Source organism: Sciurus vulgaris, assembly GCF_902686455.1.
Source record: "Sciurus vulgaris genome assembly, chromosome: 17".
Lineage (NCBI taxonomy): Eukaryota > Metazoa > Chordata > Mammalia > Rodentia > Sciuridae > Sciurus > Sciurus vulgaris.
In genome coordinates, this window is record NC_136478.1 from 18245394 (window position 1) to 18259308 (window position 13915).

The following is a 13915-nucleotide window of genomic DNA, read 5'->3' on the forward strand; positions in this document are numbered from 1 at the left end:
TGCTGCCCATATGGCCTCTCCACAATGTCAGGCCCTGCTTGTCTTTACTCCTCTTTGTCACCCCCCAATTTGGCCAGATTGGGCCCCTGATATTCATGTCCTCTGCTTCAGCCATACTGAGCAGCCCTCCTGCATGGAGCTAGCATGTTCCACACCAGCACAGCTTCATTCCCGACTTTTTCTTGGCCTGGAAGGCACCAGCTCTCTTCTTCAGGAGTAACCGGCAGGCTGCCTTATCACTACTTCTCCCCTGATCACTACTTCTTCCCTAGGTGACAGTGGCCACCCATTAACTGTGGTCCCACATTTCCCTTTGACTCATGCTGCCTCAGCATTTCCCCTTTAGAGTGAGCTTCTGGGAGCAGCAGTGACTTCTTCCTTCCTATGGCTCCCATTACCCTGCTTGGACAAGTCCATGGGGTAAACAGGGATCAGGAATTGTATCAGTTCTTTTCTGACCATCATTTCCTCCCTCACCTGTGGGGAGATGAACAGAGCTTCCCTCTCACTGCTGGTCTTAACCATACCACCAACCCCAGAGAGAGCATATGCTTGACCTTCTTAGATCAGGCCTTAACCAAAGACCCACCCCCAAGTCCACAGATTCTGTGGAACTCAGAGGAAGACAGGGCTTCACAGGTTCCAACATGTGGTCTATTGCAAAAACACTTCCCTGCAGGCCTCTGCTTCCTCAGTCATAAAGTTAGGAAATCAACCTCAATTATCTAGATCTGAAATATGCTGAAGAATCTTTTTATTCCTATGAATTAGATTCAGTCTGCATGGGTCCTATGAACAGTATCACCTTGGGGTGGGTAAAACACAATCCAGGGAAGTCTGTGATGAAAAGAGGAAGAAATGTCCAGACCTCATGGCCTTGCAATGGAACCAGTGAGCATCCAAATGACCCTCCCTAAACAGGGAACAATCTGGGGTAATGCCAGGAAAAAGGGCCCATTTTCATCCTGCTCCTCCCTGAACCTGCCCACTTAGTCTCCTCCAATAACCATGCTAACCATTATTCCAGGGTCCCAACACATGGTTGTGTAATTCAGATAGCTTAATTCATTTAGATTCTGACCTATCCTCTCCACAGCCTCCTCCACCCCTCTCAGTGGTCTCCCCATCTTGGTACCTTCTATGGGGGCTCTCTGCTAGGTGGATGTGATTCAATGATATGTGCCCTTGAGAAGTTCCCAGTTCAGTTGTGAAGAGAGTCATAATCCACAGTTTCAGTAATATGCAGATGCTACCATGCAAGGCAACATTGCCTTCTGCCTGGCTTAGTAGAAAGAAGGTACCTGAGTTGTCAAAGGTGATGTGTGCACTAGCCAGGCAGATGGGTTAGGGAATAAAAGCTCTTAGCAGGAAAGCCCCATGTGCAGAGTGAAGGTAAGAAAAGATGTGGCTAATCAGGGAGTTAGAGACACAGAAGTTTCAAGGCAGCTGGGGCAAGAGGAACAGGGTACTAGAGGGACAAGGACACTATCAGGGGCATAGGAGTGGGAGGCAGGGTCTCTGCATAGATCCAGCTGTGGTATTGCAATGAGTAGAAAATATTCCAAAGCTGCCACTTGGGGCAGGTAAATGAACCTTTCTACCTCAGAGGGGGATACCATGTGTTGGTCCCCTTGAGGTCAGGCTAAATGCAGGCTCTTCCCTGAGAGACACGATAGTGTCAAATACCTGCTTCCTATGACCTTTTTTGGGGGGGAGTAGGTACTGAGGATTGAACCCAGGATACTTTACCACTGAGCCACATCTCCAGCCCTTTTTATTTTTTGAGACAGGGTCTCACCAAGTTGCTCAGAGCCTTGCAGAGTTGCTGAGGCTGGCTTTGAACTTGGCACTCCTCCTGCCTCAGCCTCCCAAACTGCTGGGACTACAGGTGTGTGCCATCATGCCCAGCTGCATGACCTTTCTTTCCTCTACTCCAGATTCTTGCCCTCCACTTCATTTCCCACCATTAGCCTACCTGACCCTGATTCACCTGGGGAGACTTAATACACACAACTGGGCCCTACCCCTGCCCACACCCACTTCATACTCAGGCCTAAGGTGGTGCCCCAGGAATCTGTCATTTGTCAGATAACATGGTCCTTGGTAATCCAGATAACTGACCCAACTTCAATTCTGCACAGGTGAGTCGTCCACCCTCTTCCCAGCCTCTTTCCCCAAATCAGACATCATATTTGGGGAATCAGTCATAGAAAAGATAAAAGGTTTATTTTTAAAGTTCCCAAGTGGGGGCAGGGGTCAAATTTCCCCCTCCATCTAGCCTAGGCCCACAGGCTACAGCCCTGGTTCAGGCCTGGAGGACAGGAACACCTAGTGGATGAAGTCACTTGTACTGAGGGGAGAGTGGGGGCACAAGGGGAGCAGTGCAGACACTCAGCATCTTGTCGATATCCACCTGAGTTGACTTATCCACCTCTGCCTTGAGGTGGCCACTCACTGCCAAGCTGGGCAAACCCCCAAGCTCCACTCCAACCTCCTCTCCCAGGGGAGCCAGGGCATGAGTGGGGGAAACTAACACATTGGAATAGGGCAGAGAGAGGCCTAAGCCCAGCTCACCTGCCACAGGCAGCAAGGCCTGCAGCTGCTCCACACCGGCTTCCTCAGGAACCAAGGCCAACTCTGACTCAGGCTCTACCTCAGCCTCCCTGTCTTCCTCCCCTGCCTGGTTCAGCTCAGGGTTGCAATAGTTGATATACTGGTACAATGGCCGTAGGCGCTGAGCCTTTCCTGTAAGGACCCGGGGCAGGACAGGGGCTGGAGCGCCAGGCTGTGCAATGTCAGCTCTAGCAAGCAGGGGAAAAAGGGAAGGCCCAAGGACTGCCACTCACGCTCCAGCCCCAGGGTCTCCGGGGGTGCAGACACTGTGCTGGCTATAGTTGGAAGCATGGGAGCCCCCAGACTTTTGCGTTTCTTGGCTTTTTTGTGCTGTTTGGCAGATGGTGAGGGTTCACTCTGACTGCCCTCCAGCTCCTCTCTCTGCAGCAGCATCCCTGGTGGCAGCTCAGCTTCAGTCCTAGGATGGGCATGGTAGCTAGGTCCTGGGAGGCTGGGAGACTGAAGTTGGGGACAAGAGGCCTGAGAGGCAACCTTCAGCCTCTGGCTCCTGTGCCTTGAGCCTAAGGACTAGCCCTGTCTATCCCACCACCCTAGGACCACAAAGCTGTCCCTTTCTTGGTCAGTGAAGCCCCAGGCCCAACAGAGGCCCAGCACTCATGTGACCTCATTCCCCTACAAGACCTGGAGGTTCCATCTCTCCTGGTGCTGGTGCTCCCTATGCCAGAGCTCTTGAGGAATAGAATAGGCAGAGTGATGATAGTGGCAGGGGACAAAAATCTGCCCTGCAGATGTACAGGATGAGGAATCCCCCAGGGGAAGGTTTGAGGCTCACCCCATCCCTGCAGTTCCTTCCCTCTGAAAACCCCCTCACTTGATTGGTTTCCTCTTCAGCCCATGACTGGGCCCCACGATGGAGGCCCCAGGCCTGGGACCTCTCTCCTCTCCTGCCTCTGCCTCAAGCACTTCCTCCTCCAGCTTGATCCCCTCCTCCTGAAGCTCTGGCTCTGTGCAGTGTCCTGTTGGACACGCGTCTTCACCCTGGGTACTGCAGGCCTCATAAACTGGCATTGGGCACTGGTCTCCCATCATTGGGCACTAGAGGCGACACATAAGTAATTAGTTACCATGGCCAAATAAAAGATGTAGGAATCAGTCTATTCGATGCCCAACCTTTGCCCCCAAACACGGGATAAAGTGCACCAGCCCAGGCCCCTCCCCTGTAGGGCCTGAACCGGCAGTTAGGGGGTTGAGTCACTCAAAGTTCGGCCCTCAGAGCAACACGACCAAATGTTTGAAGGCTGATGGCCGATCATCAGGACCATCACCTCAGGGCTCTGAGCATGACTAACTGGTGCCTCCAAAACCTGGGTCAGCCCTGCGACTGTCCCCTCCTGGGCCTCTGGCTTCCTCTCAGCCCCTATGGAAGCCATGGCTGCGTCAGGTTAGAGCATTCTCGACGGTTGCTGCGGTAGGAGAGTGGACGCCCAGGGGCTGGACTGGTGGACCCTGTATTGACTGAGGAACCTGTCAGGCGGCTAGAGCCTAGCCCTGCTCGGAACAGGTACTAGAGGCTACTCCGCCCACTCTCAGCTGGAACTACACGCCCCAGAAGGCTTTTCGCCGGGGTCTTTGACCCCTGACCTCAGAGAAGGAAAGCTATTTGTTGCTTGGCAACAGCAACTCCCGACGGGTTGCAGAAGCTGGCTGCAAAACTGCTTCGAGTGAGCCCCCGCGGGGGGCGTGTGGGGAGGGACCGCGAACCAGCAGGGAAGTGAGCTAGGCTCGGGTCGCAGAGGAGGCAAGCGTAGACCGGGCGAAGGACGCGGCAGGAGCCAGGGAGTGATTGAGAATGGAGAGCATGACCTGGCTGCAGGGTCTGGGTTGAGGGAGGAAGCGTGGGGATAGGGAAAGGGTTCCGGGCGGGAGATGCGCAGCGCGGCAGGCCTTGGTGCATCATTGCAGGGCGGCGTTAGCGGCATGTGCGAGGGCCCTTCCAGCATCTCGGGGCCCATCCCCCCAGACCCTACGCTCTGCCCTGACTACTACCGGCGGCCGGCCTCGGGTGAGTTGGAGCGTGCCGCGGTGGGGAGAGTTCCCCACTCCATCACTGAGCCCCGCACTCCGCCTGGTCCCACCCCTCAGCCCAAGGACGCCTTGAGGGAACCGCTTTGAAGCTGGACCTGCTGACCTCGGAACCTCACCTTGACACCGCCCCTCCCCGTGGCCCCCGCATCAGGCCCGGAGCCCGAGAAATCCTGGAGCGTAGCCGCCGAGGCGCGGGGGAAGTGCTACTGCAACTGGCGGACATCTCCCTCGGTCCAGGGGCTTCTCCCAAGAGTAAGTCCCAGCCAGAAGGAGCAGCAGGTGGAGATCAAAAGCGGAGATCTAAAGGAGCTGCTCCTTTTTCCCTGACCTGGGCCCAGCCTTTGCCCCTTTAGATCTGTTTCCCCAATATAAAAGAAGTGGGACGTGCACTACCTCCTCGTAGGAGTGGACTGAATGAGATAGTCCCCACGAAGCCCTAACTTCATGCATTCATGCATCAGTGAAACGCTGCTTATTGTATACTGTGTGCTGTGCTAGGAAAACAGAATCAAGGACAAGTGTGGGTCATCATCAAGTTAAGGTGGGAGGCAATAAACAAATGAAGAGATGAGTATAATATATGAGATGATTGATGGTATACTTTACTACAAAGATGTAAACAATAGGGCTGGGGATGTGGTCCAGTTATAGAGTGCTCACGTAGCATGAACAAGACCTTGAGTTTGATGACACGAAAACAATTAAAAATGTAAAAAAATAACAAGGAGCTATTTACTATGTTAAGAAGGAAAGGAATAAGTTGATGCAATGTGGTATGTATGTGGGATCTAACCTAGACTGGAAAGCCAGGGAGATCTTTCTGCAGGGGGCCAGGTACAGGCCTAGTATAAGTTGGGTTGCATGGGCTATACATGGGGCAGAGCTTGGCAGTATATTTTCCATAGGGAAGGACCCTAAAGACCATGAGAAGGAAAATCTGAGGCGGATCAGAGCGATACAGAAGCGCTTCCAAGAGCAAGAGCACAGCCGGGAGCAGGGCCAGCCCAGGCCCCTGAAGGCACTGTGGCGGTCACCCAAGTATGACAAGGTGGAGTCCCGGGTCAAGGCCCAGTTGCAGGTACCTCTTTTAGGGAGCCAGAAGTATTGTCTTTGTTGGCCAGCAGACAAAATTATACCCTGATCTGAGTTACAGGAGGGAAGAAATCACAGAGAATTAAGATAACAAAGTATTAAGAAACAACTGGTACTGTTGCAGGCATATGTGGGGGTCTCTGCAGAGATGGTAATGGCTGGGCTAATTATGAGGGGAAAGTAGGAATTAGGCAAGGGGAATGTGGGAGAGAACATTCCACAGAAATGGAACCTACAGGTAGGTGTCCTGAGACTGGAGGGAGGGTGAGCAGTGGGGATCCTGAGTTCACTGTGAGGGGGAAAAGTATGAGGTAAAACCAAGAAGTTAGCCAAACCCACATCTGAAAGGACCACCTAAGCTACTTGTCAACATTTATTTTTTGCGTGTGCATGTGTGTGCATTCATGTGACTGTGTTGAGAATTGAACCCAGGGTCTCATGCATAAAAGCATGTGTTCTGGGCTGGGTAGATAGCTCAGTTGGTAGAGTGCTTGCCCTGCAAGCACAAGGCCCTGGGTTCGATCCCCAGCACCGCAAAAAAAAAAAAAAAAAAAAAAAAGAAAGAAAAGAAAGGCATGTGTTCTACCACTGAGCTATCCTCTGACCTTTCAACATTTATTTGAAGATAGTGGGGGAGGGCAGGGGCTGGGGCTGGGTATGGTGGTGCCATTCTATATTGGGTAGGCACCATTCCTCTATCCAAGGGCTAAGAAGGAGGAGGAGAATTGAGAGAAAAGACAAGGTCACATGAGGATGTACTGAAGCTGAAGCATCTGTGGGATTCCCAGGGGGTGGGAGTGTATCCAGGAAGCAGATGGATGCTCAGGTCTGGATTTCAGGCATGAGATCCAGGAGTTATTGATGAGCAGGTTGAGAACAATGAGACCAAGGAAGTGACCCCTTGGATTTGAGGGCTTGGAAGCCAGTCCTCAATGACCTTGGGGACTAGAGCCAAGAAACTTGGCTAGGAGGGAGAAAAAAGTGCTAGCTGAACCAGAACTGAGGTAGAATGAGATATAGTTTGTTTCCTTAAATATAGAAGAGACCCACACATGTTTAAATGCTGATGAGAAGTGTTCCTTTAAGATAGAAGAGGCCCTGTAGGGATGAGAGAGAAAAGTTCTGATAGGCCAGAAGGACAGAAGCATGCTCTTGTGGTTTGAGACCCTGACATCTGCCTGACTGATTCCTCTGCTATGTCCTGCCCTGCAGGAGCCTGGCCCTGCCTCTGCGACAGAGCCTGCTCACTTCCTTCGGGCACACTCCCGCTGTGGCCCTGGGCTCCCACCGCCCCGTGTCCCCAGTCCCCAGCTAACCCCACCAGGTCCCAAAGCTAAGGTGAGAAGATATGTGGGAGCTAGGAGGTGGTTGGTCAGGGATACTGTGGGTGGAGGTACAGGAGTACAACACAGTGCTATCAACCCCTACCATTCTTGCCATGTCCTGCAGGGACCAGGCCTGGGTGTGGATTTCATTAGTCACAATGCCCAAGCTGCCAAGAAGGCTCCCCGGCGCCATTCCTGCTCACTGCAGGCCCTGGCACAGGTGCTGGAGCAGCAGCGTCAAGCCCAGGAACACTACAATGCAACACAGAAGGGCCATGTGCCTCGTTAGTAGGTCTTAGTGTCCAACACCCTGGGTGAGGGGCACCTATAGAGGGTGGGAGTCAATCTGCCTTCGTATCCTCAACCCTGGGCCTGTGCATCTGCAGCTTGTTGGAGCGCAGGGATATGTGGCGGCGGGAGGCTGAGGCCCGCCAGCATAGCCAGCCAGACCCTGCCATGCCCCCTGGCCACACTTGCATGCCTGAGAACCAGCGGCTAGAAACACTGAACAATCTGCTCCAGAGTGAGTACTTGGGCAAGGGGGGCAGGATGGGGAGCCCACTGAGAACCATGCACCCCTGCCCAGTACTCACTGTTCCTGGGCCCCTGTAGGCCAGAGCCAGCTGCTGCGTGAGCTAGTACTGCTACCTGCTGGGGCAGACTCGCTGAGAGCCCAGGGCCACCGTGTTGAGCTGGACAGGAAGCTGGTGCAGGTAGAAGAGGCCATCAAGATCTTTTCCCGGCCCAAAGTCTTCGTGAAGATGGATGCCTGAGCCCCTTTGTTGGGGAAGTGGCAGGAAGATCCACACTGAGGATTGCCACATGGCTGCAAGAGGCAACAGGCCCTGTTATACAGCAGAGGTCCAAAGACAGGAGTTTTCTGGGTAGCCAATATACCCAGAGCATTCCTCCCAGCTATATGTGGTTACAGAAGGGCCATCCCAGCCTTTAAAACCCTTTGTCAAAATTAAACCTTTTGTACACAGTGGGGTTTGTTTCCATAAGAGTTTTGTTTTGTTTGGAGGGAGGACTGGGGATTGAACCCAGGGTGCTAGACAAGTGCTCTACTACTGAGCTATATCAACATCCCTTTTTATTTTGAGATAGCATCTCACTAAATTGCCCAAGCTGGCCTTCAATTTGCCATCCTTCTGCCTCATCCTCCCAAGCCCCTGGAATTACAGGCATGTGCCACTATATGGCCAATAGGAGCTTCTCTTACTGTAGAAATGCAAAGCCTAGTGGCTTTCCTGCTGCCTGACCACGGGAAGATCTCCCCACTGCCCCTATCATTCCTGTTTCATAGCCAGGGCAGAAGGTAGTCTTATGGGATTGGAGAGGAGGCTGGGACTGGGACACAGATGGACCATGTGCATTTGTAGAAAACTTTTAATGTTCCCCAGGCTGAGAGGGCCCAATGGAACAAGCAAGCTAAACACCCCCACCAGGAAGTCCCTACCATGTCCCAGCAGCCTTGAGTGAGAAAGGGCTGCATCCTTGCCTGTCAGAGACTGAAGCCACTACCATCTCCACGTATGCCACGCTCCCAGCCAGAGCTAGCCTGTTCCTGGCCATCCAGGGAGGGCAGAGAGTTGCGGGCACCAGGAAGTAGGCAGCCGGGGTGCAGGTCCCAGCATGGGGGCTGAGACAGCCCATTGGAACAAGGAGGTGGTCGGTTCTCAATGATCAGGTCACTGCTGTCATCATCACTGTCTGGCTCAGCAGGCCCAGGCCCTGCAGAGGGAGGCCGTGTCAGGCGCCCAGATGCCCCTCGAACCACATTATTGCGCTGGTTGGCAGGCTTGACAGTGACAATGAGGTTATGGCTGTTGGCAACCATCATGTCCGTCACTTGGTCCAAGGTCTTCCCAGCCACCTCAATACCATTGACCTCAAGGATCTCATCACTAACTGCCAGGAGCCCTGTACTCTCAGCCAGGCCCCCACGTACCAGGCGGGAGATGAATATGCCTGGAACCCGCTCCAGGCCCTGGGGAGCCACACGCACACTCATGCCATCTCGAATGTAAAAGCCCAGGGGGCGGTCTGAACCATGCTTGTGCAGCCGCACCCGTCGATGGGTCTCGGGCAGTAGGTCCACATCTATGACTGAGGAAACCTGGCGGAAATCTTGGGGCAGGCTGATTAGCAGGGGTGGCCGTGTGCGCAGGGGTGCCACTGGTCGCAGTAGAAGCCCTTTCTTGCGTCGCTGCAGAGAGTTGGAGGCAAAAGCCAGGCCACTGGAGTCAGCTTCTGCTGCAGGAGAAGGGGGGGGGGTGCTGAGATCAGAGATGCTGCTCTCCTACTTGGGCCCTTTACAGGGGGTAATGTAGCTAATTCTTACCACTTGGAGGTCAGGCCAAGGGCAGGGACTGCAGAAGGTGAAGACTGAGTACTCTGGGTATGAACTAACCCTTGTAGACCTGCCCTGTCACCCTACCCCACAGAGGCTGCCCACTGTACCCCATCTTTCTCACCCCGCTTCTGCACCAGTAGGCGCAGCGGCGGGGGCCCGCTGGCCAGGGCCCGGTGCAGGCTGTCGTCGTTGGTGAGGGGCAGTAGGTCGCCGTGAGCATCTGTATAGCCAAGCAGCACGTCCAGGCCCGGGATCTGGTGCACGGCACGCAGCAACTGCGAAAACTCCTGGAAGCCGTTCACCGAAGCGCGGGGCAACGCGAAGCGTCGGAACTCAGCGTCGAACTGGAGGCGGGTGGCGGGGGAGAGAGGACTGGTCAGGACAGGGTCCGCGTCTCTTTCTCACACAGATCTGAGGCCGGCAGAAGTGGGGATAAAAAAGGACTGCCGCAAAAGCTACAGTGATAAGCCCAGACCTCAGCTCCAGTACAAGGGACGCTGTCCAAGGTCTTGTCCCCGCCCTCCATGTACCCAGACCAGAGAGGGACTCTGGAGGCTGGACGTGGAAGGAAGGAGAATGGATGAGGAAAGACAAGAAAAAAAAAAAAAAAAAAAAAGAATGGGACCTGGAAGATGGAAGGAAAGAGGTGATGGGGCCAAGGAGCCGGGGAGGAGATAACGAGAGAATTGGGAGTGCTGAGGAACGGGGCCGAAGCCGGGGTCGAAGGGGCCCTTACTTTGCTCTTCACCTCGACGATGCTGTCAGGACTGCGCGCCGGAGTCCTCTGCGGCCTGGCCATTGCGGGGCCGGGCGGACCAGGGACTGTGCCCCAAGCAGCCCGCGGAGGCGCAGGTGCACAGCCAGGCTGGCCCGCCCGCGCCACCCCGCCCCTGACTGTAGCACTCGCCCCGCCCTCCCATCCAGACCATGACGTCAAGGGGGCAGCGACACAGAGGAACGCGGAGTCCACGTTTCCTAGGAAACGGAGATGTGGGTGGAGAAGATTCCTACTCTGGTCTTACGTCATTACGCTATGGTTCGCACATCCGGAAGAGTCTGAGAAGATACTTGGCCAATCCGAGGGGAGAAAGAGGGAAGTGACATTTATTGAGCGCTGTGTACTGTTATTTCCATTCGCCTTACCAGACTAAGCATTTTGTATATGAGGAAACTGAGTCATAATAAACTTTTGCTAAACTCCTCGGGGTCACCCGGCGAAGTGGCTTCGAGCCGACTCACTCGAGCCACACCCTCCCGTCTCAGCAGTTTGCGGCCCCGGATCACTCTCCCTCCGGGCTAGCCTTTGGCCCTTTCCTTCCCACGGTTATCTTGAGGAACGGCCTCGAGCCAGGTTATTCCTCAGAGAGATGTCCCGGTAAGAATAAGAGGGCCAGGATGCAGCCCACCCAGCAGAAATCTGAACGCAACTTTCCGAAGAACAGGGTGCCCTGCTCACGCGCGGCGCACACTGGGCGGGGCCTCGGTCCTAGGACCCGCCCAACCTCTTCCTCTTCCTACGAGAGGCTGGGCCAAGGCGTCAGCGGGAAACCCCGGCCAGCCGCGTTCTGCTAGGTGCTGCTGCAGGAATGGCGGGCTTGGGGAACCTGGTCCTGCGTCCCTGGATTCGAGAACTGATCCTAGGGTCAGAAACACTCTCAAGTCCACGAGCGGGGCAACTGCTCAAGGTGAGCCCCTAGTCATGGCCCAAAGACCGGGAGGGATCCGAGGTAGTGGGATTGACGCGGGTCGCCGCCGTCAGGTATTGCAGGACTCGGAGACCCCGGGCCCATCCCACGCCCCTGTTGCCCCTGACGCCGGGGCTATGCTGCTTGTATCGGACGGGACCCACAGTGTCCGGTGCCTGGTGACGCGCGAGGCCCTGGACACCTCGGACTGGTGAGAAACACATCGGGCTCGGGAGGCCTGAGCCCGAGATGGGTGAATCCTCCGGCGGAGAGGGCGAAGCTCGCGCCCCAGGCGGGTGGGGCTTGTGTTTCTACGGGATGGTCTTTGAGGGTCGCGCTCGCCTCAGGGAGGAGAAAGAGTTCGGATTCTGTGGAGCAGAGGGCCGGCTACTGTTGCTGCAGGTCTGCGGGGTCCGCATACAGGTCGCCGAGGGCAGCTCGGTGAGTGGCGAGGTCAGCTTGGGAGAATTACTGGGCCTGGCTTCTCGTAACAACTCCTAAGCCTGAAACTCCCACCCTCAATCCACTCCCTTCAGCCAGCAGAGTTCTACCTCCAAGTGGACCGCTTCAGCTTGCTGCCCACTGAGCAGCCTCGGCTACGGGTGACTGGTTGGTAAGTGATGCCTCCAAGGGTTGGTGGTGTAGCTTAGTAACAGAGCATTTACCATATGTAAGAGCCAGACAGTCTTCAGCACTCAAAAAAAAAAAAAAAAAAAAAAAAAAAAGTAATGCCTCCACCTGCTTGCTTTCTTACCCAGGCCTCACTGGCATTGGCATAGGCTGTTGGTTGGGAGGGCTTGGGCCCCCAGTAACACTGACACTACTTATTACCCTCTTTCCCCCAGCAACCAGGACTTGGATGTGCAGAAAAAGCTATATGACTGCCTTGAGTGAGTGTGGGGTTGTGCTCTGGGGCCAAGTGTGGTTGGGTCAGGGGATGGCAGATCTAGATTTTTCCTGAGGTGTGTCTACTCTCTTTCTGTAGGGACCACCTTTCAGAGTCCACCTCTTCCAATGCAGGTACTGGTAGGGATTGTCCAGTGACCCTAAATAACTCCCTATGGAGTTACCTTTCCTGTCATCACGTTGTGTTTCCTAAGTACCTCTACCACCTTACATTTCCTTCTCTTTGATCATTTGGTCCCCTGTCCTCAGGCCTAACACTGTCCCAGCTTCTGGATGAAGTGCAGGAGGACCAGCAGCATCGGGGGGCACTAGTGCACCTGGCTGAGAGCTGCCTGATGCTGGCAGGCCCTTGCACAGCACCTCCACTCACCCACTGGGCTGCCTCACGTTGCAGGGCCATGGTCAGTTTCAGGCTTCCTCTGGGAGCTGTCAGGGTGAGGAATTGGGCAAAGACCAGGCTGAGAATTCACATCCCACAGGAAGAAGCTGTGTACACTGTCCCCAGCTTATTGCTACACATTTCTGAGAATGACCAGCAAATTCTGAGCTCTCTGGGCTCAAGTCAGAGGGCACAAGGTAAGGAGAACTGGAGAGGTCAAAAGAGGAATCTCTGGAACCCAGGGCCCGCAGTGCTGATGTACATCCTCAGAACCCCCAGGCTGGTTGTGAGTTGTCCCTATCAAAACTGACTCTGCAGGACCCATCTTTGACCCTGATCTCTTGTCCTTCCTCACCCAGTTCCTCAGGGGAGATGGTGCTCAGGCCACAAGCACTCACTGCTGTCAGTCAGATCCCCAGACTGCACAGGATACTGTAAAACAGTTTGCAGCAGTGGCAGGGATGACCACAAACCCTGCAGGCCTGCCTGAGCTCTTGGGCCACTCTGCTGGTCTGAGAGGACTATATCCATAGTGAGTCCCCTCCTCCCCAGGAACCCCTGCCTTAACCTGCCACATCCCATTGGAGGAAAGCAGTGCCAGCGTCAGCCTTCTGCCTGCCCTGCCTTTGGTTGCCCCAGACCTGGTACAGAAGCACAGCTCCCAGTCCCTACCAGCCATCTGCTCAGCCTCTGGATCTCTGCCCTCCAGCTCCCCACACCCCAGTCATACATCCAATTCCCCACTCATGAGCTGTACTCCCAGTCTCTCGCCCCTTGACCGTGACCCCAGTCCATACCAGGCCCGTGTGACCAGGGCCCAGAAACTTAGCCTGGAGTTCAGAGAGCTAGGGTTGCCCCAGAAGAACCAGCAGTCTTTTCCATGGACTGGAGCCAAGGGATCCCAGGAGCCCTGCCCTGTCTGGGTGAGCATTGCCCCTCTAATGGGAGAGTAGAATGGGGAGGGCCTTGAATAGAGCTGGGAGTGGGGTAAGGGTAGTCTTGGATGGAGCCAGACACCACACCCCTTTCAGGACCCCCCAAAGAGGCATCGTGATGGTTCCACCTTCCAATATGAGTATGAGCTACCCTGTAACTCCCTCTGTGCCCAGGTCCATGCTGTCAGGTGAGTGCCTGGGGCTGCCCTTACTGTTTTTGTTTTCAGATTTTTTTCCACATTTACTTACTCTGTTGTTTATTTACTTTTTTCTGTTTTACTGTGCTGGGGATGGAACCCAGGGCTCACACTTGGGAGGCAAATGGTCTACCCCTAGGCTATATCCCTAGCCTTGCCCCTACTCTGATGGTCACCAGTCCCAGGCAACCTTGACCTGTAGCCATGGTTTCTTCCCAGGCTCCCTCCCCAGCTTGTGGCATGGGCCTTGCACTTTTTGATGGAATCACAGCCAGAGTCTGAGCTAACTCAAGTGTGAGGGGTCATGCAGGCACATCAGAAGATATGCACATACAGGTCTGTGCCCAGGTGTGGACAAACTTCTACGCTGTGCTTCCTTCA

At 54.7% G+C, this 13915-nt stretch overlaps 4 protein-coding genes across 10 annotated transcripts; 2 read left to right on the forward strand and 2 right to left on the reverse strand.

The window, feature by feature from the left end:
- Nucleotides 1-818: 818 nt before the first annotated feature.
- LOC306648313 (uncharacterized protein C16orf86 homolog) lies at nt 819-7857 on the reverse strand. 3 transcript variants are annotated; one of them, XM_079118316.1, is made up of 4 exons: nt 7725-7857; nt 3446-3669; nt 2847-3031; nt 819-2772 (listed from the first exon to the last, which is right to left on the reverse strand). In XM_079118316.1, exons 2-4 carry the CDS (start codon nt 3661-3663, stop codon nt 2342-2344), a joined length of 834 nt encoding a protein of 277 aa, XP_078974442.1. In that variant the 5' UTR covers nt 3664-3669; nt 7725-7857; the 3' UTR covers nt 819-2341. The 3 variants fall into 3 exon arrangements, with proteins under 3 accessions (XP_078974442.1, XP_078974443.1, XP_078974441.1); XM_079118317.1 differs by having other exon boundaries at nt 819-2745; nt 7670-7809; XM_079118315.1 differs by having other exon boundaries at nt 7670-7809.
- ENKD1 (enkurin domain containing 1) lies at nt 4038-8299 on the forward strand. 4 transcript variants are annotated; one of them, XM_079118312.1, is made up of 7 exons: nt 4038-4636; nt 4717-4911; nt 5565-5707; nt 6964-7089; nt 7201-7364; nt 7463-7599; nt 7689-8299. In XM_079118312.1, the coding sequence occupies exons 1-7, from the start codon at nt 4501-4503 to the stop codon at nt 7847-7849; spliced, it is 1062 nt and encodes a 353-aa protein (XP_078974438.1). In that variant the 5' UTR covers nt 4038-4500; the 3' UTR covers nt 7850-8299. The 4 variants fall into 4 exon arrangements, with proteins under 4 accessions (XP_078974438.1, XP_078974439.1, XP_078974440.1 ...); XM_079118314.1 differs by having other exon boundaries at nt 4039-4636; nt 5565-5737; nt 7201-7360; nt 7689-7820; XM_079118311.1 differs by having other exon boundaries at nt 4041-4636; nt 5565-5737.
- A 148-nt stretch (nt 8300-8447) lies between these two features.
- PARD6A (par-6 family cell polarity regulator alpha) lies at nt 8448-10364 on the reverse strand. Of its 2 annotated transcripts, none has more exons than XM_079118297.1 (3): nt 10169-10364; nt 9554-9776; nt 8448-9329 (listed from the first exon to the last, which is right to left on the reverse strand). In XM_079118297.1, exons 1-3 carry the CDS (start codon nt 10229-10231, stop codon nt 8581-8583), a joined length of 1035 nt encoding a protein of 344 aa, XP_078974423.1. In that variant the 5' UTR covers nt 10232-10364; the 3' UTR covers nt 8448-8580. The 2 variants fall into 2 exon arrangements, with proteins under 2 accessions (XP_078974423.1, XP_078974422.1); XM_079118296.1 differs by having other exon boundaries at nt 8448-9332; nt 10169-10361.
- A 522-nt stretch (nt 10365-10886) lies between these two features.
- On the forward strand, nt 10887-13882 carry ACD (ACD shelterin complex subunit and telomerase recruitment factor). Its single transcript, XM_079118295.1, has 10 exons — nt 10887-11117; nt 11192-11328; nt 11465-11558; nt 11654-11730; nt 11963-12007; nt 12103-12137; nt 12273-12599; nt 12955-13325; nt 13434-13525; nt 13754-13882. Exons 1-10 carry the CDS (start codon nt 11019-11021, stop codon nt 13830-13832), a joined length of 1356 nt encoding a protein of 451 aa, XP_078974421.1. The 5' UTR covers nt 10887-11018; the 3' UTR covers nt 13833-13882.
- Nucleotides 13883-13915: the final 33 nt, after the last annotated feature.

Bases quoted from the DNA above. Each gene is read 5' to 3' on its own strand.
- LOC306648313 (XM_079118316.1), bottom strand. From the start codon at position 3,663: ATGATGGGAGACCAGTGCCCAATGCCAGTTTATGAGGCCTGCAGTACC. The intron at 3,032-3,445 runs GTGAGGGGGTTT...TGCCCATCCTAG, and splicing joins CTGAAGAGGAAACCAATCAA to GACTGAAGCTGAGCTGCCAC. The intron at 2,773-2,846 runs GTGAGTGGCAGT...CTGGCGCTCCAG, and splicing joins GGAGACCCTGGGGCTGGAGC to CCCCTGTCCTGCCCCGGGTC.
- ENKD1 (XM_079118311.1), top strand. From the start codon at position 4,501: ATGCGCAGCGCGGCAGGCCTTGGTGCATCATTGCAGGGCGGCGTTAGC. The intron at 4,637-4,716 runs GTGAGTTGGAGC...CCCACCCCTCAG, and splicing joins CTACCGGCGGCCGGCCTCGG to CCCAAGGACGCCTTGAGGGA. The intron at 7,365-7,462 runs GTAGGTCTTAGT...GTGCATCTGCAG, and splicing joins AAGGGCCATGTGCCTCGTTA to CTTGTTGGAGCGCAGGGATA.
- PARD6A (XM_079118296.1), bottom strand. From the start codon at position 10,231: ATGGCCAGGCCGCAGAGGACTCCGGCGCGCAGTCCTGACAGCATCGTC. The intron at 9,777-10,168 runs GTAAGGGCCCCT...ACCCGCCTCCAG, and splicing joins TCGTCGAGGTGAAGAGCAAA to TTCGACGCTGAGTTCCGACG. The intron at 9,333-9,553 runs GTGAGAAAGATG...CTTCTCCTGCAG, and splicing joins CCTACTGGTGCAGAAGCGGG to CAGAAGCTGACTCCAGTGGC.
- ACD (XM_079118295.1), top strand. From the start codon at position 11,019: ATGGCGGGCTTGGGGAACCTGGTCCTGCGTCCCTGGATTCGAGAACTG. The intron at 11,731-11,962 runs GTAAGTGATGCC...TCTTTCCCCCAG, and splicing joins CGGCTACGGGTGACTGGTTG to CAACCAGGACTTGGATGTGC. The intron at 12,138-12,272 runs GTACTGGTAGGG...CCCTGTCCTCAG, and splicing joins GTCCACCTCTTCCAATGCAG to GCCTAACACTGTCCCAGCTT.